Source organism: Cotesia typhae, unplaced genomic scaffold (genome assembly GCF_013202065.1).
Source record: "Cotesia typhae breed Kobodo isofemale line unplaced genomic scaffold, CoteBio_Ctyphae scaffold_13, whole genome shotgun sequence".
Taxonomy (NCBI): domain Eukaryota; kingdom Metazoa; phylum Arthropoda; class Insecta; order Hymenoptera; family Braconidae; genus Cotesia; species Cotesia typhae.
The window spans coordinates 17,315,841-17,340,647 of NW_027423774.1; the positions used below are offsets into that span (position 1 = coordinate 17,315,841).

Below are 24,807 nucleotides of genomic sequence, written 5' to 3' on the forward strand. Positions count from 1 at the left end.
TTGCCTTGAAAAGTTGGAAAAAATTTTGGCTTTCATGTTTTTGGATAAAATTTCTATTTTATCTTTTTTTAATATTTTTTTTGAAAAGTATATTAAAAAATAAACAATTTAATAATTTTTTTTTAATTGTTCATTTTTTTTGTATTGTTCAAAAAATAAAAAAAATATCAACAAAATCAAATAGAAACTTTGTTCAAAAAAATGAAAATTAAAATAGTTGACTCCACACGGTAAGAACAAGATTACACTGGATATCATCCTAGATTATACTGAGTGAAAAAAAATTTCCGATGATAGCTAGTATAATCCAGATTATAATGAGTATAATCTAGATATCACGCAGTATAATCTGGATTACAATGAGTATAATCCAGATATCACGCAGTATAATCTGGATTTTTTTAGCTACTATTTGAAATTTTTTTTCACCACAGATATCACTGAGTATAATCTGGGATGTAAATATTTACCAAAATTTTAACTACCCAAGCGTTATAAAAAAATTTTTTACTTTTTGGAAAATTATAAGATCAATAATTGTCATCTAAAATTCAATAAAAGATAATAAAAAAAATTTTTTGTGCCGCTTGGATACTTAAAAAAAAATATTAATTATTTAAAAGTTTTTTACTACTAAATTTATGGAAAAAATAAGTAAAAAATAATAAAGAACGGATAGGAAGAAAAGGAAGATGAAAGTGAAGAAGAAGAAAAAAATGCTACTACAAAACACATTCTCTCATTCACCCCATACTTCTTTCTCTGTTCCATCTCCATCTTCATCATCTCTACTCGCGTAGTTACAAACTACAACTACAACTAACCAGCTACCGCATAAGCAACAGAGCCTGTGATCTGAATTTAGTCTGGATCAGTTCAGTTTGGATGCAGAAGCCAAGCCGGCTTCATCCTAACACGGGTGGGAGAAACACTCGATTGTGTTATTATTGTTTTTTTTACTTATTTGTTCTATAAATTGACTGTATCAGTGATAAATAATAAAAATAAGTTAGTAAATAAAATAATTTGAAAATAATAGTTTTAAGATGAGGTGGTTGCTGCTGCTGTGCTTTGGAGTAATCCAAAGCATAAATGCAGAAATCTTAACTCCTCCTTACTTCAATTTGGCCGAAGGAAAAGAAATTATTGCATCGGCAACGTGTGGTGTCGATACTTCTAGTCCCGAATTGTACTGTCAGCTTGTGGGTGCTAGTTCTGATCAAGACGAGGATGTCAATCTTATTCAAGGACAAGTAAATCCTTTTTTTTATTATTTAAAAATAAATAAAATTTTTTCATCTTGGTCCTAAAAAAAATGATGATAAAATTTTAATGAATTAAAATTTTTAATAAAATAAAATTTTTAATAATTACATAATTTTAAATTTATTATCCATGCGTGATAAAAAATTTCTTGGATCATTTCTGAATAAGTATTTCAGATAAAAATGACCTAAGATAGCCCTAATATATATGTTATCAATTCAAACATAAATTATAGGCTTACAGATGTGATGTAAGTTAATATAACAGTAACAGAGCCTAAGAAGTAAAGTTTTGAATTTAAATTCTCATGAACAAAAATAACTTACGTAGACGTTTAGTTGGATTTGTTTTATTGCTTCCCCATTATTGTTATGGCTGTTGTTTTTATTATTTTTACTGTTGTTATTTGAGTCGTAATGTATGCTGATGTATGAGGGTGTGCAATTATTTTAAAACCATGAATTATTAATGAAAAATTTGAATTTAAAATAAGGTTTGCGATGTCTGTGATCCTACCGCGCCGGGAAAAAATCACCCCCCGGAGCATGCAGTCGATGGAATGGAAACCTGGTGGCAATCACCGCCGCTATCTAGAGGAATGAAGTACAATGAAGTTAATTTGACAATAAATTTGGGCCAGGTAAATTATTTTTTAAATAATTCTATGTAAATTAAGTTAAAAATTTAAATAATAAAGTGAAGAAATGAGCGGAAAGTATGTATAAATTTATCTTTTCGAAGAATACGATAAAATGAGTTATCAAGTATGTAGGCGGCTTCCTGAGACACAGGAAGCGTATTATCGCTCAGATAATATTCAATCTTTAAATTTATGCTTCGATATTTTATTGCAATTAAATAGACTTTTATTTAATGAAGTATTTTTTTATAAATTTTGGATTTTAAGTTACTAAATTAACGAAGGCCGTCATCTAGAAAGAGAGTATTCTTAGAATAAGGACTGCTGAGGCTAGAAGGGCTCTAAGCCCGCACATGTTTTTAGATCCATCATGTACGAGAGTAAAAAGCGGAGGAGAATAGAAAAAGAAATAGAAAAAGACGAGATATAAATGTTTGAGGCTGTAAAGAAATACATCTGGCCACCGGACCCTTTATACTTAAAAAAAAAAACACTACTCCCACGCTTTGATATTTTATTAACATAGATAAAGAAAAATATGTTAAGAAATTTTTAAATCGCTTTGATTTCAATAATCTGGAGTATATGATACTTGAAAAATTACAAGTATTAGTAATGCTTAATTTTATTAATTTATACTTAAAAAAAAAAAAAAAAACTACTCCCACGCTTTAATATTTTATTAACATAGATAAAGAAAAATATGTTAAGAAATTTTTAAATCGCTTTAATTTCAATAATCTGGAGTATATGATACTTGAAAAATTACAAGTAGTAAAAATGGTTCATTTTAATTTAAGTATTTAAGTAAATTATAAATAATATCTGTTACAATAAATTTTCTAAAAAATTATTGTTACAATAATTTTTGTTAAAATTTTTTTAAAGTAAATTTTATTTTTAAACTAATTATAAAATTTTTTTCGGCCAAAAAATCTTCAAAATTAATTGTTGTAACAACTTAATTTAATTTATTACCCCGATAATAATAATAAAAATTTTTTTATTGTTAGAGAATAATTATAACTATCAATAATTATAGTTTATAATTTATAATTTATTTATTTATTTTATTTCTAGCATACAGATAGACAGTAAAAAATTTTGCGTCAATGAGTCAAAAAATTTTGTGTTAAAAATTTTTATGTTAAATATTTGACACTTTATTGTGTTGATTTAACAGAAAAAATGTTAAATTTACACATAAAAATGTTAAATATTTAACACTAAGTTTTTTGACACAATGACGCAAAATTTTTTACTGTGTAATATTACACAAATTTCTTGTACTATTACAATGACAGATTCGTGATCCAATCTTTATCTTATATTTCAGCGTTCTTTTACGATAATTTAATATCTCAAGATTATTAGGTAAAAGATTAAAATATTTTATTGCAACATAGTAAGCGTTCTTTACGCTAATTATTTTTTTAATTTCAGGGAGAGATATCGACTTAAATCTAGTTCTAGTTTGTTTAGTATTGTATAGATCTTTACACTCTTGATAATGACTCATCAGGGCTTTTACAAGAAAAATGAAAATGATTAAATAATAAAAATTTTTTTAATTTGCTAGGAATTCCACGTGGCATATGTGTACATACGTATGGGAAATTCTCCACGTCCCGGCTTGTGGGTGTTAGAAAAGTCGAAAGATTACGGCAAAACCTGGCAGCCGTGGCAATATTTCTCTGACTCAGCAAGCGATTGTATTACATACTTCGGCGTAGACAGCAGAATGCCGATTTCACGTGACGACAGTGTGATATGTACAACTGAGTACTCGAAAATCGTACCATTGGAAGGCGGAGAAATACCTATTTCTATCTTGAACAACCGTCCATCTGCATCTCACTACTTCAATTCTACTCCCCTCCAAGAATGGACCCGCGCTACTAACGTCAGGTTCCGATTTCTCAGGACCAAAAATCTTCTTGGGCACTTGATGTCTGTCGCTCGCCAGGATCCTACTGTAACAAGAAGAGTAAGTATATTTTAGATAAAAATTTTTATAAATTTTTATTTACCGGACCAGTCAATGGCCTATTTGTATCCTTATCACCGGATAAACTTCGGACCTTCATATTTAATGAAAGATCTTTGAATAAATTCATAATACACTCATTCATTAATCATCAGTTTAATTTTTTCGTTATATTTTTAGTACTTTTACTCGATAAAAGACATCAGTATTGGTGGTCGTTGTATGTGTAATGGTCATGCTGCGACTTGCGATATCCGCGACCCAAAGCAGCCGAAAAAATTGGAATGTATTTGCCAGCACAACACTTATGGTCCTCAATGTGCTTCATGTTTGCCAGGATTTCAGCAGAAAAAATGGCAAATTTCTACAGCATTTAAGAAGTTTACTTGCGAACGTATGTATTATGTACAACGAAAAAAAATAAACTTGAACCAAGAAAATAATTTTGAAGAATTTAATTGTCTTCAATCAAAACGAAAAATTCTTGACTCAAGTAAAATTTACTTACATCAAGAAAAATTCTGGTAATTATTTACAAGTCGGGTCAAACGTATTTTTGGCCATATCTAGGTGAAAAATTAACATTTTTTTTATTTTTTTTTGTTCTGCTTGTTTTTACGGCGGATTCCTGGTGATGAAATAAAAAATATCAAAAAATTAATATTTCGATAGCTTTTTTGCCTTCAAAAGTTGAAAGAAATTTTGGCTCTTATGTTTTTGGATAAAATTTCTATTTTATATTTTTTTGATATATATTAAAAAAAAAAAAAAATATTTCAAAATTAAAAAAAAATTAAAATTAAAATGGTAGACCCCACTTCTAAATACTTACCAAAATTTTTAGTTTAATATTTTTTTTTTATTCAAATAAAGAAGATAAAGTTCTTTAAATTAATTTACTTGATTCAAGTAAATTTTTTTTTCTATATATGAATATAATTATAATTAATTTTTAATTTCATAAATTTGTAACAGGAATAAAGTTTTTAACCAAAGTAATATCAAACAAAAAATATTTTTTTTCCAGCGTGTAATTGTTTTGGACATTCAACCGAGTGTATTTACGACTCAGAAGTGGATGAAAAGCATTTGTCTCTGGACATTCACGGCGTTTACGAAGGAGGTGGCGTTTGTCAGAACTGTGCGCATAATACCCAAGGAATAAATTGTAATCAATGTAAACCCAAGTACTTCAGACCCGAAGGAAAGCCATTGAATGCTACGGATGTTTGTCAGCGTAAATATTATAAATATATTTTACCAATTGATTAAATTTGGGTTTTTTTATTTACCAATTTTGTATTTTTCTCAGGATGTGACTGCGACTTTTTCTACTCAACTGGAAACTGCGCCGAGTCGACGGGCAAATGTGAATGTCGGCAAGAATTCACAGCTCCTGATTGCGATTCTTGTGCGTACGGATACTTCGGATATCCAAATTGTCGTCCGTGTGAATGTCACCTGGGTGGAACAAATGGTTATCACTGCGAAGCTATTGAAGGAAGTTGTCCGTGTAAAGAAAATTATGCTGGCGCTTATTGTAATCTTTGCGCTGAAGGATATTACAAATTTCCTGAATGTTTACGTGAGTTTTTTTATCATTATGTTTGTAATTAATTACGAAATAATTTATATTAGTAAGAAAATGAGTAAATCTCTATCTCTAGATACATAATTAAGAAATGACCTTGTATCTCGTGAACTATTGACAATTTTGAAGATATAAGCTCATCCCGATGTTACACTCATCGAGGCCTTTCATTTGAGTACCCACATCAATTTTTCATATATTTATATATATTATATATAATATGTATATATGAAAAATATATAAAAATGCATGTGGGTACTCAAATGAAAGCTCTTGATGAGTATAACATCGGGATGAGCTTATATCTTTAAAAATGTCAATAGTTAAAAAAGTACAGTGCAATTTAACAAAAGTCATTATTTAATAAAGCAAAATTTTATTTATTCATAGTACACAAGTCACGGCAGTCACATAGTGACTGCAAGGTTGCTGGTAATAATAATAATAATGAAAATAATAATAATAATAATCCAGTGCTGACGAGAGGTGCATATATCCAGCGTCACAATGCTGCCCTGAGAGTACTGTACTACTATCTTCGTCATTGCTACGGTATTGACGTGACACCAGTGCTGCCTTATCTGCCAGGAGATATTCCCCAGGTTGTTGAGAATGACAGTTGCAAAATTTATTGGAACATGCCATTTGCAACAACCCGGCGGATAGATCACAACAAACCTGATATTGTGCTCTTCGACAAGGCCACTCGTGACATTTATGTCATTGAGTTCTCGGCCTCGGCTGAATACAACATCTCAGCCAAGGAAGAGCACAAAAGACAAATATATCAGGATCTCCTGTTTGAAATTGGCAAACTTTACCCAGGTTACCGTGTCAAGCTTGTCGTCCTGATTGTTGGCGTCCTTGGAGGGATGAAACAGTCTTTTGTATCCTCACTTGCCAAAGTTCCAGCATGTTCATCAAAAGCTGAGTTCTTGGCAGTTAGGATGCAGAAGGCTGTTATACTTGGTTCTCTCCGTCTCTTAAGGGAAATGACTTTGGCCTGCTGTGATCACTAACCGCCTTGTTGTGCGGAGTGGTCCAGCAGTAACGGATGGAGCTCAGGCTGGGCCCTCGGAGAATCGGACTCCGGGGATAACCCCCCTGAGCATTAAATAACAAAATAATAATAATAATAATAATAATAAATTATTTATAAAAATTTCAGCGTGTGAATGCAACTCACAAGGGTCTCTTGACGATGTTTGTGATGTTATGAGTGGCAACTGTACATGTAAGAACAACTACGGAGGCAGGACTTGTGATATTTGTGAAGATGGGTATTACGATTATCCAGCTTGCACCTGTAAGTTAATTTTATATAATTAAATCCTATGAAAAAAAATACTTATTTTTAATTACATAAAATAAAATATTTAACTTCTTGAAGACTGTAATTGTGATGCGCGAGGAACTGAGCCTCAAGTATGTAACAAAAGAGACGGTAGTTGTCTCTGCAAAGAAGGCTACGGTGGAGCAAGATGTGACCAATGTATCAATGGTTACTACGGATATCCAAATTGCAGACCATGTAATTGTAGCTCCGTTGGTTCTTCCTCAATAAGTTGTGATGCCAATGGTAAATGCTCCTGTCTTGGTAATTTTGCTGGACGAGCTTGCGATCAATGTAGTCCTGGTTACTTTATGTATCCCGATTGTATCAGTAAGTACATACAATTTAATATCATTATTAATTTAAGGAGATTCTAGTGAAATTGTTATTAATTTAATAACTAAAAAAGTTATAAAAATATTTAAGTTTAAAAAATTTTGAATAAATCAACAATATAAGTCAATATTTCTTAAAACTAACTTTTATAGAATAATTAAAAATTAAAAATAAAAAAATTTCATAATAATTTGATTTGTTAATCAATAATTAATTTCAGGCTGTAATTGCGATAGCCATGGATCCATTGGAGTGTCTTGTAACTCTGAAGGAAAATGTCAGTGTAACGAGAACTTTGACGGACTGCAATGTGACCAATGTAAAGAAGGCTTCTACAATTTCCCACGATGCGAGGGATGTAATTGTGATCCCGCTGGTGTTCCTAAGTCTTTCACAGGATGTGGGTCATTGCCAGCCGGCGAGTTGTGTCAGTGCAAAGACCGAGTTCAAGGAAGAATTTGTAATCAGTGCAAGCCACTCTTCTGGAACCTGCAACAAGCCAATCCTGATGGATGCGAGGGTATTTTATTTTTTAAAAATTTGTTTTACCATTATAGTGATCAAATTTATCAATTAAAAAATCTTGTTTAATTTTTAGACTGCAAGTGTAACGTTCCTGGTGTAATTGGAGGTATCGGCGAATGTGACACGAAATCTGGTCAATGTATTTGCAAACCAGGCGTGACAAGTCGCTCGTGTAATCTATGTGTCGACGGGACTTACAATTTGGACGACTCGAATCTCTTTGGGTGTTCTGGTAAATTTAATCCATCAATTTTCACCTAAAAAATAAAAAATAAATTAACTTAAATGTTATTATCATTAGTAGATTATTAATTAAAAAATTTTTCAGTTTGTGCTTGCGACGTTGGTGGATCCATAAGCTCAATTTGTGACAAGAGAACCGGGCAATGTCCTTGCCAGCCACGAGTCACCGGTCAAACTTGTACAGAACCCCTGAAAGCTCACTACTTCCCAACCCTCCACCAATTCCAGTACGAAGTCGAGGATGGCCGAACGCCCAGCAACAGTCCCGTAAGATACGGTTTCACCGAAGACGCTTTCCCCGGATACAGTTGGAAAGGATACGCTGTATTCTCAGCCCTTCAGAATGAAATAATCCAGCGTGTTTACATCTCCAAGCCTTCTTTGTACCGCATGGTTTTAAGATTCGTGAACAAAAACTCCGAACCCGTGTTAGGAACCATAAAAATCACACCAGACAATCCTCAAGAAATTGAACAGACCTTCAAAGTCCAGCTGAAGCCAACAAATGATCCAGCATTTGTCACTGTCGCTGGTGTTCATGGAAACTTACCAGCGACTATGGTGATGAATCCTGGGTACTGGTCAATATCCATCGCTACTGAGAAGAACTTGTTCCTCGATTACTTCGTACTTTTACCTGCCGAGTACTACGAAGCTACAATTTTAACCCAAGATGTCGATTTGCCCTGCGAAGTCGGCCAGAAGAGTCTCTGCCGTCACTACGACTACCCGAACCTCAACTACTTCGACTCAGTCCACGGCTCCGGAGGCTTCTTGGACACCGAATCGGGAAGATTTCCTCTCACTGAATATTTCACAGACCACGAGGTTCTCAACGAGATCAACCAGGATGAAATCCCTCTGATCAACGAACAGCAGAAGCGAATTCTCTTTGAATTCCGTATCTCCAAACCTGGATCATACATTCTCCTGGTGACCTACGTCACCGCGCGAAAAGACACTTCAACCTCGACGCTGCTCATTGAAGTAAACGGAACTCCCCAGGGTAAGGCCACCATCCATCCTTGCAAATACACCAGTATTTGCCGTCAAGTCGTCACGGACAGACACGGAAAAATAGGAGTCACTAATTTCGCTGATAACTATGCTACTTTGGTGCTAACTGGTGAACCGAACTCGAACATTGCCGTTGAGTCAGTGGTTGCTATTCCTTATGAGCGATGGTCGCTGGACTACATAAAGCCCAAGTCAGTCTGCGTGAGGAAGAATGGAAAGTGCGTCCAAGGAATATTCCCTGGAGGCGCTGATGCGAAGAAAGTCGAATTTGAAGCTAATATTGAGGGTCCAGAAATTGATAATCGTCCGCCAGGAATTTTCGATAATGCGACTAAGCTTATTTACTTGGACCAGAATAACCCTCTGATTGACATCAAAACAAAAGTTCCCGCGCCTGGGGAGTACGTGTTTGTTATCCAGTACTACCAACCTGATAATCCGGAATTTGAGCTGGAAGTTCTTGTACAAAATGGTAAGTTTTACGAGTCAAAAGTTGCTGTACCGCATTGTCCGAGTAACAGCGGGTGTCGCAGTATTATCAAGCAGCAGGATGGTAACTTCAAGTTCCAGTTGATAGAAAACGTTGTAATAAGTTTTAAAAATCCAGGATATGGTACATGGCTTGATTATTTGTTGATAATACCAGCAGAGCAGTACGATGATAAAGTCCTGAAGAAGATTCAGTTTGACCAGACTAAGGAGTTCATAAAAAGGTGTGGAAATAATCACTTCCACATAAATACAACAGATGATGGTTTCTGTCGAGATTCAATATTTTCGCTGACTGCTAATTACAACAACGGAGCGCTGCCTTGTCACTGCAGTGCCCACGGAACGATGAGCTTCGAGTGCGACAAATTTGGCGGACAGTGTCCTTGCAAGCCTAACATCATTGGAAGACGCTGCGAAATCTGTAAGACGGGATTCTACGGGTACCCGAACTGCAGACCGTGTAATTGTCCGATTACTGCGATCTGCGAACCAGAAAGAGGAGAGTGTATTTGTCCGTCAAGAGTAATTGGAGAGAGGTGTGATCAGTGTGAAGAAGGCTCTTATGGATTTCATCCGATTATCGGGTGTGAAGAGTGCAATTGCTCACCTGCGGGAGTTCTCAATGGAGATAGGCAGTGTGATTTGCTGACTGGAACTTGCAAATGTAAAGAAAATGTCGTGGGACGTCAGTGTGACAAGTGTCAGAATGGGTATGCCCAGTTTCCATACTGCGAAGCTTGTGACTGCGATTTTAAAGGAACCACTGCTGAAATTTGCGATCAGTACACTGCGGAATGCTACTGCAAGGCGAATGTCCAAGGCTCTGCGTGCGATATTTGTAAAGAAGGAACATTCAACTTGCAAGCTGAGAACGATCAAGGATGCAGCAAGTGTTTCTGCTTTGGAAAGACCACCAGGTGCGATTCCGCTAATCTTTACAGGGCTTACGAGTACAATATGATTGACTGGGACGTGGCGGTGATCCAGGAAAAGACGGGAATGGTTAACATCCTGTCGACGATTCCTCAAGAGTACAATGAGACCTCGATTATCGTTACTTTGACTAACAACAATGAAACTGCGGGTAATACCGTGTACTTTTCGGCTCCGGGTAATTATCTGGGAAAGAAATTGACTTCGTATGGTGGAACCTTGAATTACACTGTGTACTACAGTACGGGTCCGTTTGGAAAAGCTGTTGCGGGACCTGATGTCATTCTGATGGGCAGCGACAATGTTTTGTACCATTATGCCGAGGAACAACCACCATCATTTGCGAACTTTGACGCCTCGGTAGCCCTGGTAGAGTCTAATTTCATCACGCAAGGAAATGTTGAAGCGACGAGAGAGCAGATGCTAGTGACGCTGGAAAATTTGGAGGGGATATTTATTAGAGGTACTTACTGGGAGCCAAGTATTGCCATGACCTTGTCCCAAGTGTCTATGGATACCACTACCGATACATATGTGCCTGGAAGCGAGCAGGCAAGTAGTGTTGAGCAGTGTCAATGTCCGCCTAATTATCAAGGTCTATCTTGTGAAGAATGTGCTCCAGGGTACTATCGGGTTCAGTCAGGACCTTATGGTGGGTCTTGTGTTCGCTGTCAATGCAATGGGCACGCTGATACTTGCGATGTTAAAACTGGAATCTGTTTTGTAAGTTCTTTTTTATTATATTTAAAAAAAGGTAAAGTTTTGTACGTAACAGTGCTCAGTAAAGAATTTTTCGTCATCGCGTTGAGTGTTAAATTCTTCACACTAGAGTGTAAGATTTTAACACTCTACACAATGATTTAGAAAACTTAAATTTTTTAGAAGAAAAAGGAAAAAAATTCCTTAAAAATAACAAATTTTAAAAGTTATTTCGGTTTACTATAATTACCATAAAAAAAATTTATATTAATTATTACCACAATAATTATTTAAACCTTAACAAAATTTCAATTTTTTCAATGATAATTTTTTTACACAATTTGCTTAAGCTACGAATAAAAGATAAATTTAACAGTGTCTTCAATCTTAAAAAATTTTTTTTTATCTAATTTTGGGTGTGCCAAAATTTAATTTCCGTGAGGAATCTTTTAAAATTGGAATTTTGAGTTCCGCTTTTAACAGGAGCTGTGTTTGGGCATTTTCTGAGATATTTTGGGGGGAAGGGATTTATTTGACTTTCATAGAATTTTTAACAAGAGTTTTGTTTGGGCACTTCCGGTTGAATTTTGAAATTTATCAATTTCTTGGAGTTGGCTTTTTTTTTAAATAAAACAAAATTACAAGTATTAATAATTAGGCCAGTATCAATAACTAGGTCTTTTTCTTTAATACTTTACATTCTCATAGAATTTATTTCATTATTCAAGTCATAATTTTTTTAAACTTTGACTAAAGCTAAAAAGATCAAAATAACTGGATTTTACACAGTAAAAAATTTTGCGTCATTGCGTTAAAAAATGTTGTGTTAAATATTTAACACCTTTATGTGTAAATTTAACATTTATTGTGTTAAATTAACACAAAAAAGTGTTAAATATTTAACATAAAAATTTTTTTACTTTGTAATACTTTTTTTTTTTTTTTTTATAAATTCTAGTAATAATTTTTAAATAACAATTATCCAAAATTAATTACTACAGTAAATAAAAAATAAAATAACTTTTGATAAGTTAAATAAAAAAAAAAAAATTTTTCATTATTTCCAGGATTGTAAAAACGGAACAACCGGCGACCATTGTGAATACTGTGAACAAGGATACTACGGAAACGCAACAATTGGAACGCCAACTGACTGTCTAATCTGCGCCTGTCCTCTACCTCTTGCCTCCAACAACTTCGCGACAGGTTGCGAGGTGAACGAAGCAGGAAATAAAATCAGCTGTGACTGTCTTCCTGGTTACTACGGAGCCCGGTGTGAATCTTGCGCAGCAGGATTCTACGGCGACCCCAACATCGAGGATGAATTCTGCAAGCCATGTGAGTGTTCCGGGAACATCGACACCAACGACTTGAGTTCCTGCGACTCAATAACTGGTGAGTGTCTTCACTGCTTGAACAACACCTACGGCGAGGCCTGCAATCTCTGTGCTCCTGGGTTCTTCGGAGACGCTGTTGAGCGTAAAAACTGTCAAACATGTAACTGCGAGGCTTGCGGAATGGAACGCTGTGATAGCTACAACGGACTCTGTCAATGTCGACCTAACGTAATTGGTTCTAGATGTGACCGGTGCGCAGAAAACCACTTTGGATTTGACTCTTGTAACGGTTGTCAGGCTTGTGATTGCGACATCGCTTCAGATTACGCCCAGTGCGACCTCACTTCAGGCCAATGTAAATGCAAGCCCGGTGTTACTGGTCGTAGATGCGACCGCTGTATCGCCGGTTTCTGGAATTACGGACCAGAAGGGTGCACTTCTTGCAACTGTAACACCGGGTACTCGATTGGATCTTCCTGTAACACAACAACTGGTCAGTGTTCCTGCTTGCCTGGAGTTATTGGAGAAAAATGTGACCACTGTCCTCACCGTTGGGTTTTGAAAGAAGGTGACGGCTGCTACGAATGCGACTCTTGCATCGATGATCTTTTGGATGTCACTGATCGACTCGAGCATGATCTTTCTCCGGTAGCTCAAGAGTTCAACACCGTCGCCGAGAGCTACTTCACCAACCAACGTCTTAAATTTGTGAATGACAGTGTCAACGAATTGTACCCTGACGTCCAACTCCTAGATTCAAGTCGCATTGATTTCGTTCCTCTACAAGAGGATATTGCGAAATTGGAGCAAGAAGCGGCCTCCCAGAAGCGCCAGGTTGACTATCTCATTGATGACAGCTTGACGTGGAAAGACGGCGCCGAGAAAACCCTCGTTGACATGAACAATTTGGATACTGACGTTAGGAAGGAGATAGACTCGGTCAACTCGATTATTTCTGAAGTACAGTCTCTGGCGACTAACATTGGGCAAGGCGCGGCGGCTAAAGTTGACAGCGCGCTCAAGGAAGCCAATGAAATTTTAAATAAAATTAAAAATGTATCCTTTGTCAATTTCAGAGACAAAGCGATTGATCAGGCTGATCAAGCTAATGGTCTGGTGTCTGATATGACTGAGTACAACTTCCCGGTTAGTAATTTGAGTTCCGCTGCTGGAAAACTGGGGGAAAAAATTCAAAACTTTAGTAGAAAGGTTAATGACTTTTATGTTATTATTGACAAAGCTGAGGAATTTACTTACGCAGCTGAGAAATTGATTGATGATAACAAAAGGTCCAAGGAATTTGGTAACTTTGATTTGTTGAAGAATGCTACTACTGAGAGCCAAGATGATATTGAGACGGGGGAAACTTTGAATAGAAATGCTACTAGTTATTTGAATGAAGCTGATATTAATTTTTCAAGTTTAAGTATGTTTTTAATATTTATTTATTTTTATTTAGTAGAGTGTCGCAAAAAAACTGACTAGTTTTTTTTACGCCTGAAAATATGTTAGTTTATCATATAGCACCTAGGAACTACAAGGGCATGTAATAAAAAATTTTTTTTTTTTATTTTTCAAGTCCAAAAAAATATTTAGTTTAAAGAAAATTTTTTTTTCTTTTCTATATGTTTCATACAAAAATACGTTAATTCCTGAAAAAAAAATTTTTTTTTAGGAACCGACGTATTTTTGTATGAAACGTGTAGAAATGCAAAAAAAAATTTTTCTTCAAACTAAAAATTTTTTGGACTTAAAAAAAAGACAGAATTTTCATTATACGGCACTTATGGCATCCGAGCATAAAATTTTTTTTTTAGCATTTCTCTAAATTTCGAACAAAATTCCGTCGATTCCCGAAAAAAAATTTTTTACACGCTCTTATGGTTTTTCACTAGGACCTTTTGCCGGTATATGCCCTTATGGCATCTAAAATGCGATATTACACGCGCATGGGGCGCGGTGCATGTTAGTTTTTATAAAAAGTAGATTTTTTTTGCGCCACTCAATTATTTTATTCAATATTATTTATTACCCAACTAACTAACAAATAAATTCTTAAATTTTCACAGAAGAATTAGCGTCAAAAAACGTAGAAGCATTCTTCCAACTAAACAACATATTGGCTCAAAATGACAATGACTTATTAGACATAATAGATCTGGTCGGAAGAGCAGATGAGCACGCAGAGAATCTCTACGAGTTATCAGTTCAATTGGATGACAGTTTATCAGTTACCCGTAACACAAGTGCAGTAAGAGCAGTATCAGCTTACCGCGATATCGAGCATGCAATTCAGGAAGCAAATGAAGCAGCTTACGAAGCTCTACAAGCCGCAAACAACGCAACAACGCTTTCGAATGGTGTTGACACGAAAACGACTGAGACTCGCGATCGGTCCTCGGATTTGTTGTCACTCGCGGAATCCGCGCTGACAGCCACTGAGCAAGAACTCGAAGCTGACTTGGACCAAGCTCAGCAGTTCAACAACAATCTCGCCAAGCAAAACAAAAAGAACACCGAGGCTTTGGATCGCATCAACAACACCTTAAATCAGCTGGCGCTGAGTTTTGGTTCACCGACTGAAGACGTCACCGAAGAGGCCAATGAGATTGAGCAAATGATCAACAATGCGATGGATCGTATGAGTGGTGTCGTTAATAAAATTCCCAATGATCTTAAAGACTCAAAGAACTTGACCAAAGACACAACTGATTCAATCCGCGACGTTTCCCAGGCCAAGAAGCAGCTGGATTCAGTCAGTAAAGTTCTTCCCGACATGGCGAACTTGCTGAGCAAGTTGGGAGAGACTCAGAAAAATATCGATGTGGTAGGCAACGATCTGAAAGATAAAATAGAAGCTTTAAAAAGAAGAATCTCGAATGCGCGAGAACTTGCGGACAGATTTAAAATCGGTGTGACCTTCTATCGGAACACAACTCTTCAACTAAAGAATCCTGAGAGTTTGCCGCTACTAGCAACGTCTACTAAATTATCTCTCTACTTTAGAACCGACAAGGCGAACGGATTTTTATTGTACCTTGGAAACGAGGACAGAGGAAAGGTAACGCGACAAAAGACCCACGATTTCTTGGCTCTGATGATCGAAGGTGGGTATCCGGTGCTGATCATTGACTTGGGTTCCGGTCCAGTTAAAATCATCAACAAGAAATTCGTATCAGATAATGTATGGCGACAGATAATTGTTGACAGAACGGGCAAGAACGTGAAGCTAATCGTCCGCGAAGACATCGGTGATGGAAAATACGACTCTCATGTTGAGGAACAAGTTGTTCCTGGTACTTACTCGATATTCAATTTAGATCAGGATCACTCAAAACTGTTTGTCGGTGGCTACCCAACGTCTTTCCAGACCCCAGATGCTGTGACTGCATCTTCCTTTGAAGGACAAATGGAGGATCTGGTAATTGGAGACATTCCTGTGTCCTTCTGGAACTTTATAAAGGGCGAAAATAACCGAGAGGGCGCTATGGAACGTGACAAACTTATAGACTTCACTCCCAGCACGGGGTTGAGATTCGACAGGAATGGATTCGCAGTTCTGAGTGTGAAGACCTTGCAGATACGTTACAATCCTTCGAAATTCAGCTTGAAAATGAACTTCAAGACTTTCGCGGAAGACGGTCTGCTCTATCTGATGGGCAAGAACAAGCATTTCCTTGCTCTGGAGATGAAAAACGGGCAAGTGTTGTATCAATTTGACTTGGGTGACGGTCCGGTGTCTTTGATGTCCCAGCAGAAGTACAACGACGGACAATGGCACTCTCTAGAAGCTCGCAGACTCGGAGGACTCGGGTTGATAGAGATCGACGGTATTCCAGTAGCTAAAAACGACCTAGAGGGCAGCGGAAAGACCCTGGGGGCTAATGATCATATTTATGTCGGCGGTTATCCACCAAATACACGACACTCGTATAAAGCAGTGTCTAATGTCGGTTTTGAGGGCTGCATTGATAAAGTTTATATTCTGGGCGAATCGGTAGACCTTAGCAGGAATTCTCAGGCGTTCGGTGTCATGCCGGGATGTCCTGTGCGGTTCGCGAGCTTAGTGTCTTTTGAAAATGACTCGTCTGGTTATGTGAAATGGCAGAACGTCACAGCAGCCTCGATGCTGCAAGTTAATCTCAAGTTTAAGACCACTGCTGACAATGGTCTCATTTTCTACGTGTCCGACCCCGAGCAGACGGCGAAAAGCGCGCTTTCAATTGAAGACGGAGTCTTGGTGTTCAGGAGTCAAGGTGAGGAGGTAAGAAGCAGCACAGCTGGCAGTAAATTCAATGACAACGAGTGGCATGTTGTCACTGCTACGCATGATGAAAACGCCCTGAGAATAGATATTGATGATGTGGATAATTTCGTAACAGAGTACCCACCGCCTGCTTTGAACATTCAAAAGGGTAATTTGTACATCGGAGGATTACCCAATGCGGGGGAGAGGAAGGGCGGTACGTTTGTAGGGTGCATTGGTGATGCGACGCTAAACGGAGAGATCATAAACTTTGCAAACACAAAGGAACGGCCGAATGCGCTGCTCGGTAGGTGTCCAGGTGGTGAAACTCCTGCGCATACGCCGACTGAGAGTGACATTGGCGCCTGGCCGCCTCCGATCGTCACTGGATTGCCTGAAACAATAACAATGATGTCAACTAACAGCAATATCATTGACGTAGAGGTGGATACTATAGAGCCAGATCATGTTGACAGGGAAGGAAGAGTTACCTTCCCTACATTGACTGAAGCGCCTACCTTCACTGAAGAACCGGAGGAACCAGAGGAACCAAGAACGCCTGAGAATAAAGTGGTTGACCCGACGACTCAGGCTCCACCTTACACAGTTGACTCTTGCAAGCTGCCGTACATGCCTGTGAGAGATCCCAAGAGCGAGAATGGCTGGAGGTTCGGAACCGCTAGGTACAGCAGGCTCGAATATGGCTCGCTGAATGGCAGGTACAAGAATGATTATGATCTTCAGATTGACCTCAAGACCGCCGCAGATGAAGGAATTATTTTCTACAGCTCGGCGATGACCAACAACCACTTCATCGCGATTTATATTCAAGGTGGTAGAGTTCACTACTCGTTTGATTGCGGTACCGGGCCCGCTTGGCTAAAGAGTGAGATTAAAATTAATGACAATCAGTGGCATACTATCAACTTCAAAAGAAGTGGTAATTTCGGCGAACTCATTGTCGATAAAAACATACCGGTAGCTGACTACTCGCAAGGTGGTGCTGTTACTATGGATGTCAATCCGCCGTTCTACGTCGGTGGAATACTGCCTGAATTGTCTGCCAATGTCCTGGCTAATATTGTAAGATTTTAATTTATTAAATGGTTAGTTATTAATTCATTTTTACTTGATAAAAAATTTTTTTTTTTTACTTTTTAGGGAACTAATAAGACATTCAATGGATGTCTCAGGAACTTTGAGATGAATGGCCAACCAGTTGGTAAACCTGAAGAAACTGTTGGCGTAATTCCCTGTTCGAATCGGGTCGAGTCTGGTATATTCTTCTATCCAGGAAATGGCAGCAATTTATTCCGTGCGAGTATGTTAATTATCTAGACGAAAAAATAAATGAAAATTATTATTAATTTTAGATTTTATTTTAGATTTTTAGAGTTATTAATTAATTAATCATTTTTAAATGTTACAGAGGATAATTTTGTTGTCGGGCGTAAGGTTGATATTCAAATAGATATAAAGCCGAGATCGGCATCTGGACATTTGTTATCCGTACACGGAAAACGTCATTTCTTGTTGTTAGAAATGGTTAATGGTACCGTTAGGTTCCTCATGAAGACATCGAAGGGTCTTATGGAGACTTCCTTTGAACCAAAAATGCCTAATTCATTGTGTGATGGCAATTGGCACACCATTAGAGGTGATTTTTTTTTTATTTTAAATATCGCTTTACTAAAACCAAAAGGGCGTATCTCAAAATATACGCCCTTTTGGCTTTGCAGAACCAAAAGGACGTATGAAAAAAAATTTTTTTTTTTCTATCAACTAGGGAATGAATAAAAGTAAAAATCTGGTTGAAAAACACAAACAAATTTTTTTCCGACTAAGAAAAGAACTGTTTAAAACCAAAAGGGCATAAGTATATGAAAAATTAGTCAAAGTAGCTTCTAAGGATCTTAAAACGTCGAGATCTAATGAAAAAATGAGTTTTGAAAATTGAATTGAAAATACTAGCAGAATTTTTTTAAATTGTCAATTTATATTAGGAGAAATTAAAAAAATTGGGATGTTTTAGTGTTTTTAGTCTCACTTAGTCCTTAGAAGCCCTTTTGGTTTTAAAAATTTTTTTTCTTTAAAGGGTGTACAGCGAAAAAAAAAATTTCTTTGCATTTTTCGACCAGACTTTTACTTTTATATATCCCCTAGTTGATTGGAGAATAAAAAAATTTTTTTATGCGCCCTTTTGGTTCTACAAACCCATTGGGACGTATATTTTGAGATACGCCCTTTTGATTGTAGTAACACGGATTTTTTTCTTTCTTAATAAAAGATGAAATTGCAATTGTAATTTTAATTTTAATTATTAATTATTGTTTACTGTTTTAGCTGTCAAGGACAAGAATGCAGCACTATTATCAGTAGATCATGCAGATCAGAGATCCTATATAACGAGCACAAACAAAAATTTCGCTAATGTTCTTACGAGACATCCAGTATTTATTGGCGGGCATCCTCAGCTCGGAAAACGTTTACAGGGCAGCGTATCTCAGTCGCAATACGTCGGGTGTATTAAAAATATAATTATTAATTCAGATGAAATTACTTTGAATCCAGAGAGTGCCTTTGGACACGTAACAACTGGTATATGTCCGATTATTTAATTTACAAAAGCCAAAAATATATTAAAATTAAAATAAGATTTTTTACAAGTCAATAAAAATAATTTTTTTACTAATGTTGTTAGTCTGAAAAATAAAATAATTATTATTAAAAAATAAATATGTGCAGTTATTTATTAATGTAAGTTACTTAATTAAATTTTTTGTATTTTTTATTGAAATAATTACAAAAAATAATAAGCAAAGCATATTAACGGATCCCATTAAATTAAAAACATTGGAATACGTGTAATATTAATGTTTACTTGTTAAAAAAATTTATTATTCATCTATTGATATTATCAATTAATTATTTTCTATTTATTGTATCAGACATGGTGCGCATATCACTCAATTCAAAATAATTGTTTGACATAGTATATATAATAACTAAATTGATTGTTAAAAAAATTACACTTTTTCAAATAAAAATAAAAAATATATTTATCTAACTTTTATTTATATACTTTCGTAAAATATCACATAGCAATTAATTAAATAACTTATTAAATTTTTATTTATATTTACTTTTAATAAAAATTACCATACGGCTTTGAAAAAGTGTAAAATCTGGAGTGATGTTTGTAGAATAATTTAAAATTTACGTCGCTAATATTCATTAAGGGCGACCACCACTGTGCCGATTGAAAAAAAGAGGTGATTTTTGGACAATTTAGGGTAATAATCTTTAATTTACCCTTAATAAAATAAAAAAAATCCGATCCCGAAAATGTCAAAAAAATTCCCGAAAATCATCTCTTTTTTTCGATCTTCACAGTGGTATTCCCCCTTAACTGTATATTTATGTACGCTGTCATTTAATTAGTCTCTTAATAAAAATTAGTTGAAAAATAATGATTTTTACATAAAATGGTGTAAAGTGTTATCACAGTTTTTCGGTTTGCGACAAACTCGCACGACTCTGTCTTTCACCATTCATTTATTTTGTTATTGATTGATTTTATTTTTCAATAATATCATAGTCTATATTGTTTATTTGGAATATTTATAATAGATAGAAAAAAAGTCGAGAAAAAAGTAACTATTAAAAATCTTAAATATGTATATTAACTTGTAAATAAGAGATCAAAAGTAAATATTTAAAATTAGCATCGTATTTTTGCGCGCCAGTCTTTGTAACTATAATTTGAAATTCTAAAGTACTCAAAAATATAAATGGTTTAATTAACTGCCGATAGTACGAGATTATTACTAAATAATAAGTTAAAAAACTAAATTGAATGATTATAAAATATCGCTTTGTGTAATCAAACAATTTACAGTTGCCTTATGATAATGACTCTTATATTAAATTTTTTTTTTTAATTCACTTTGAAAAATGTCTTTGTTGATATTAACTATTAAATTAATTAATTTTCACTCGATGCCGTGAGCAAAAATCATAACTAATCCTGGCTCAACCATCATATCCTCTGGCATGTGCGTGTTGTCACAATAAAGTACTAGTACGGCTTGTTTACCCGGCACCCGCTTGCAGACATAATTCTCGTACTGACGTCTGGAGTTTTGTCGCGTCTCCAACGAGCTCAAGCCTGGTGGCCACTTTCGTTCGTGACAATTTTCCATCAGCTCGTCAATTACATGTGGCGGACAGTTGTACTCTGACAACGTTCTTTTGATCATTGTCTGCAAATAATTATTTATTAATTAATAATAATTCAAAAATTTTAATTTAGATAAGGTAACAGACCCTATTAATGACACTATAAAAAAGAATGAACAATTAAAAAAAAAATTAATCATCACAAATTTTACAAATTTTCAAAAAAATTTATAAATTAAAAAAGTTTAATATCACAATTTTTGAAAAAATTATATAATCTGAAATTCTACTGAGTATAATACAAAAACAATTTAGTATAATCTTGATTATATTTGATATTATCTGAAATTTTTTTTTCACCACAGGAGATACTTTCCTTGAAATTAAAATTGAACATATCTGTAATCTAGAGGTCTTAAAAATTAGAAATAAAATATTCATAATAGAAATTAATGATTAAATTGATTAAATAAATAGCAAAATCAATTAAAGTGCCACTAAAGGGGTCTTTTACCTAATACTTAGACACCCATTGACGTTCAAAAAAATCAAAGTAAAACAGAGACACTCACAAAAATTCAAATGCTAAAAAATAAAACTCAGATACTCGATTAAAAAAAAAATTTCTATAACAAATCGCCATAAAAATGATTTTTTAAAAATAATTACCTGTAAAAGTTCATCTGGAGTAGATATCATACCACCCCATCTAGTAACCCGAGCACGTGGAAGAGTAGCAGACCATTTGACAACTTCATCGCGCTCCATTTGGTCGGCAATAGCTCGCATAGCTGGATTAGAAACTCTCATAGCTCGCATAAAATCCTTAAGTAAATTTATCTCACGTCTCTGCTCGTTCATCTGAAATTGCTGCTCACTCAACTCGCGCTTCATGTCGCTGAGTTTCTGATGCTGGGATTGAATTAGGCTGCGCAGCTCACGCACGCAGTTATGATTCTTCAGCTCGTCTTTAGGCACAATTAGGCTACAACCCTGCTCGCAAGGTACAGGTCTCTTGGGGTTGAACTCGCATTCTTCAAGATGTGTCACTAAACTGTCCAGCTTTATTACTGCCTGACATCCGTACACCATGTTGTCGCAATTGATACACAATCGCGCCAAGAGGTTCCTCAGAATTCGTGGCACTGGTCTCAGCTGCGCTGGTGTTATTGGTGTCCTATCCAGCGGACACGTTGGTTGCCTTCCTATCCACTCGTTTATGCAGACACGACAAAATGCATGCTCACATACTGCTGCCTGCAACACATCACTCACCTAACGCTCTTCAGATACTGCATATCTTATTTATTTGTTTATATTTACGGACATTTAAATACATATCATTATTTTAATGAATTAAAAATTTATTTTTCAGTTATTTCATTGAAAATTTTGTCATACTAAATTTTTATAATTTTTAAGAGTAAATATTGAATATTTTTTTTAGAAAAATTGTATCAAGATATTTTCTGCATCTAATTACAAGAAAATTTGAATTATGTCAGTTATTTATAAACCCACTTCATTTACCCGACTGTTCACTCAGCATATATTTATTTTTAATTCTTACGATTTAGAACTCCAAATCTACTGGCTCTTGAATAATAAAATTGAACTGCCATTAAGATTATTTAATCTCATAAAATTATTATCACAATAATTTCATATTTAATGATTGTATATTTTACTTTGAATAATAATAAAAAATAACATCTTTACATAATCCTAACTAAAATTGTCGTTAAAAATTTTTAATTATTATATATATATTTAGCCGAGAATGGTATGAGTGTTTATACTGACAATAGTGTAGTGAAAATAGTTAATAAATGAAAATTGAATTAGTCTACCATCATTTGGATCCGGAAAGTTGGCTTACAATAATAAATGCTCTTTAATAAGTAAAATCACCGATCTTAAAAATACTGTTGAATAATAATAATAAAGTTATTAAGTGCTTAATTTATTAAATTAGAAATAAAAAATGTTTTTTTAAAATTGCACTTACAGTTTTTCAAATTTTCTACATGTCAATTTTTTTTTAATTTTTAATAATTTTTCTTCAATAAAAAAAATTATAAAAATTTTTAGATGTAAGTTAATTTAATTTTCATTTACTTTGATGATAAAAAAGTTAACGAAAATAAAAAAAAAATGCAAATATGAAAGCCAAGTAAAAAAAAAATTTACCTGAACAGGATCTTCAAGTACACAGGAACATATTGGACAAATTAATTCTTCATCAACTTCTCCTTGGAATCTATTAACGTCAAATCCCATTTTCCTTAAGATCAACTTTTAACGAAACGTCCGGTTGGAATTACAGAAAATAAATAAATCTTCTCAAGATAATGTTATTCGAGGTTAGCTCTACACGTTTCAGCAAAATCCAATGCCTTTAATATGTAAAGCCCTCATATTCGCTGAATCTTCATTCATCGTTAATTTTAAAGATTTTTTTTAATACTTTATCTGCAAAAAAAAAATAATTTATTATTTTTGCTGTTCTCAATTTAATGATAAATAAACTGTTAGTGATAAAGAATTGTTCGTGCAATACAATTAAAAGAATAAAATTTGATCAGTTCCAATATAATACAACTCGCTCGAGCTCGAGTTAAACTTTTTAGACTTGACATGAGACAAAGTACCGGTAAATGTGAAATAATTTTTTTTTTACTTGGACTTACTTGGACGTCGTTCTCCCACCAAAGGACCCTTGGACACCAAGCCAGCCTGCTACTTGGAATGACCTGGAACTGAAAGACATACAAAAATGTGAAATAAGAACTAGACTTTCTCCAAATTTGGTGCTCGTATGACTTGTTTTAAATCTAACAACCACCACTTGGTTATTTAACTTACTTTTACATGTACATTTAAATATTTAAATATTTCATATATTTCAAGATTTGTTATGATTTTATTGTTTTGTTTTGTCTTGAGATTTTTATCATTTGTACAGTAGAACTTTTTGGATTTTATTATTTGCTATAGTTTGAAGAAATATCCTCAATACTGATAATTAAACTGATCGGTAATTGGAAACAAGCTTCGGAGCTGCACTTGTGTCACTTTTGGAAGCAAAAAATAAAATAAGTAATATTAAAAAAAAAAGTCAAGTGTTAGACAAAGATCACTGTATCACAATAATCCCGAATCGTGCCGAATTACCTTTTTCTCAAGCATGTAGTTCTAATTTGCACCACCAGAGCGCACTGTAGACGATTCAAAAATAACCGCGAAATTTAAATTTTATGGTAAATTAGACATTGACTATTTAATTTTTTTTTTTAATAAGTGATCTTTAACTATGACATTAAATTTAGCTGTCACTTCAAAATTGTTTTATTTTGATAAATTTACAAATTTACAAATAAATTATAGCGAAAGAAATTATTAAAAAAATGGACTTGTAGATATTTTAATAAATTAAAAATGCAATTTTTTAAAAATAATTTTTTAAAACAAATTTTTTTGTTAAAGAAAATTAAAAAATTGTCAAGTGACAGCTAACTTTAATGTCATTATATAACTAGAAAGAAGGGATAACGAAATCAAGTTCGAAGATGAGCTTAATCGGTCGAGTAATTTAAAAATGTCAGGATTTCAAAATTTTCAAAATTTCAAAAATTTACATTTCTCCACTTTCTAACTCGAATAACTTTTGAAGGGAATAACGTATTGAATCTCTGTAAATTTGTAACTGAAAGTTTTTCAAATAAGCTTCAATTTGAGTACCACATTATGTGTGTAGTCTTGAAATTAAGTCTTATTCCGTTACGCCAATTGTGAAATTTTCTGTTGCAGTGGTTTTATTTTTAGAAGATTTTATAGTTTTTTTTTTTTGTATACAATCCTAGTATTTTTTTTTTTATTCATTCTGACATAAAATTCATTATGTTATAAATGACATAAAATTAGTTTACTTAATATAAAATTTAACAATTGCAATTTAAAGATTATCAGAAATGATAAGTGAA

The 24,807-nt window shown here is 34.5% G+C and overlaps 2 protein-coding genes across 3 annotated transcripts; one reads left to right on the forward strand and one right to left on the reverse strand.

The window, feature by feature from the left end:
• Positions 1-942: 942 nt before the first annotated feature.
• On the forward strand, positions 943-19,381 carry Lana (laminin subunit alpha). The gene is made up of 16 exons (XM_074253413.1): positions 943-1,253; positions 1,760-1,906; positions 3,486-3,893; positions 4,074-4,287; positions 4,921-5,130; positions 5,206-5,478; positions 6,653-6,790; positions 6,875-7,147; positions 7,374-7,673; positions 7,752-7,910; positions 8,007-11,086; positions 12,130-13,825; positions 14,469-17,728; positions 17,807-17,966; positions 18,075-18,302; positions 18,989-19,381. The coding sequence occupies exons 1-16, from the start codon at positions 1,047-1,049 to the stop codon at positions 19,261-19,263; spliced, it is 11,028 nt and encodes a 3,675-aa protein (XP_074109514.1). The 5' UTR covers positions 943-1,046; the 3' UTR covers positions 19,264-19,381.
• A 1,105-nt stretch (positions 19,382-20,486) lies between these two features.
• Positions 20,487-23,971, reverse strand: Elgi (E3 ubiquitin-protein ligase NRDP1 elgi). Of its 2 annotated transcripts, none has more exons than XM_074253428.1 (5): positions 23,690-23,971; positions 23,515-23,583; positions 23,015-23,296; positions 21,494-22,081; positions 20,487-20,907 (listed from the first exon to the last, which is right to left on the reverse strand). In XM_074253428.1, the coding sequence occupies exons 3-5, from the start codon at positions 23,102-23,104 to the stop codon at positions 20,638-20,640; spliced, it is 948 nt and encodes a 315-aa protein (XP_074109529.1). In that variant the 5' UTR covers positions 23,105-23,296; positions 23,515-23,583; positions 23,690-23,971; the 3' UTR covers positions 20,487-20,637. The 2 variants fall into 2 exon arrangements, with proteins under 2 accessions (XP_074109529.1, XP_074109528.1); XM_074253427.1 differs by having other exon boundaries at positions 21,494-22,099.
• Between the last annotated feature and the right edge of the window lie 836 nt (positions 23,972-24,807).

Excerpts from the sequence above, each read along its gene's own strand:
- Lana (XM_074253413.1), top strand. The coding sequence starts at position 1,047 with ATGAGGTGGTTGCTGCTGCTGTGCTTTGGAGTAATCCAAAGCATAAAT. Across the intron at positions 3,894-4,073 it reads ATCCTACTGTAACAAGAAGA|TACTTTTACTCGATAAAAGA; the intron begins GTAAGTATATTT and ends TTATATTTTTAG. Across the intron at positions 18,303-18,988 it reads CAATTGGCACACCATTAGAG|CTGTCAAGGACAAGAATGCA; the intron begins GTGATTTTTTTT and ends TTACTGTTTTAG.
- Elgi (XM_074253427.1), bottom strand. The coding sequence starts at position 23,104 with ATGGGATTTGACGTTAATAGATTCCAAGGAGAAGTTGATGAAGAATTA. Across the intron at positions 22,100-23,014 it reads TACTTGAAGATCCTGTTCAG|GTGAGTGATGTGTTGCAGGC; the intron begins GTAAATTTTTTT and ends GAAGAGCGTTAG. Across the intron at positions 20,908-21,493 it reads CTCCAGATGAACTTTTACAG|ACAATGATCAAAAGAACGTT; the intron begins GTAATTATTTTT and ends AATTATTTGCAG.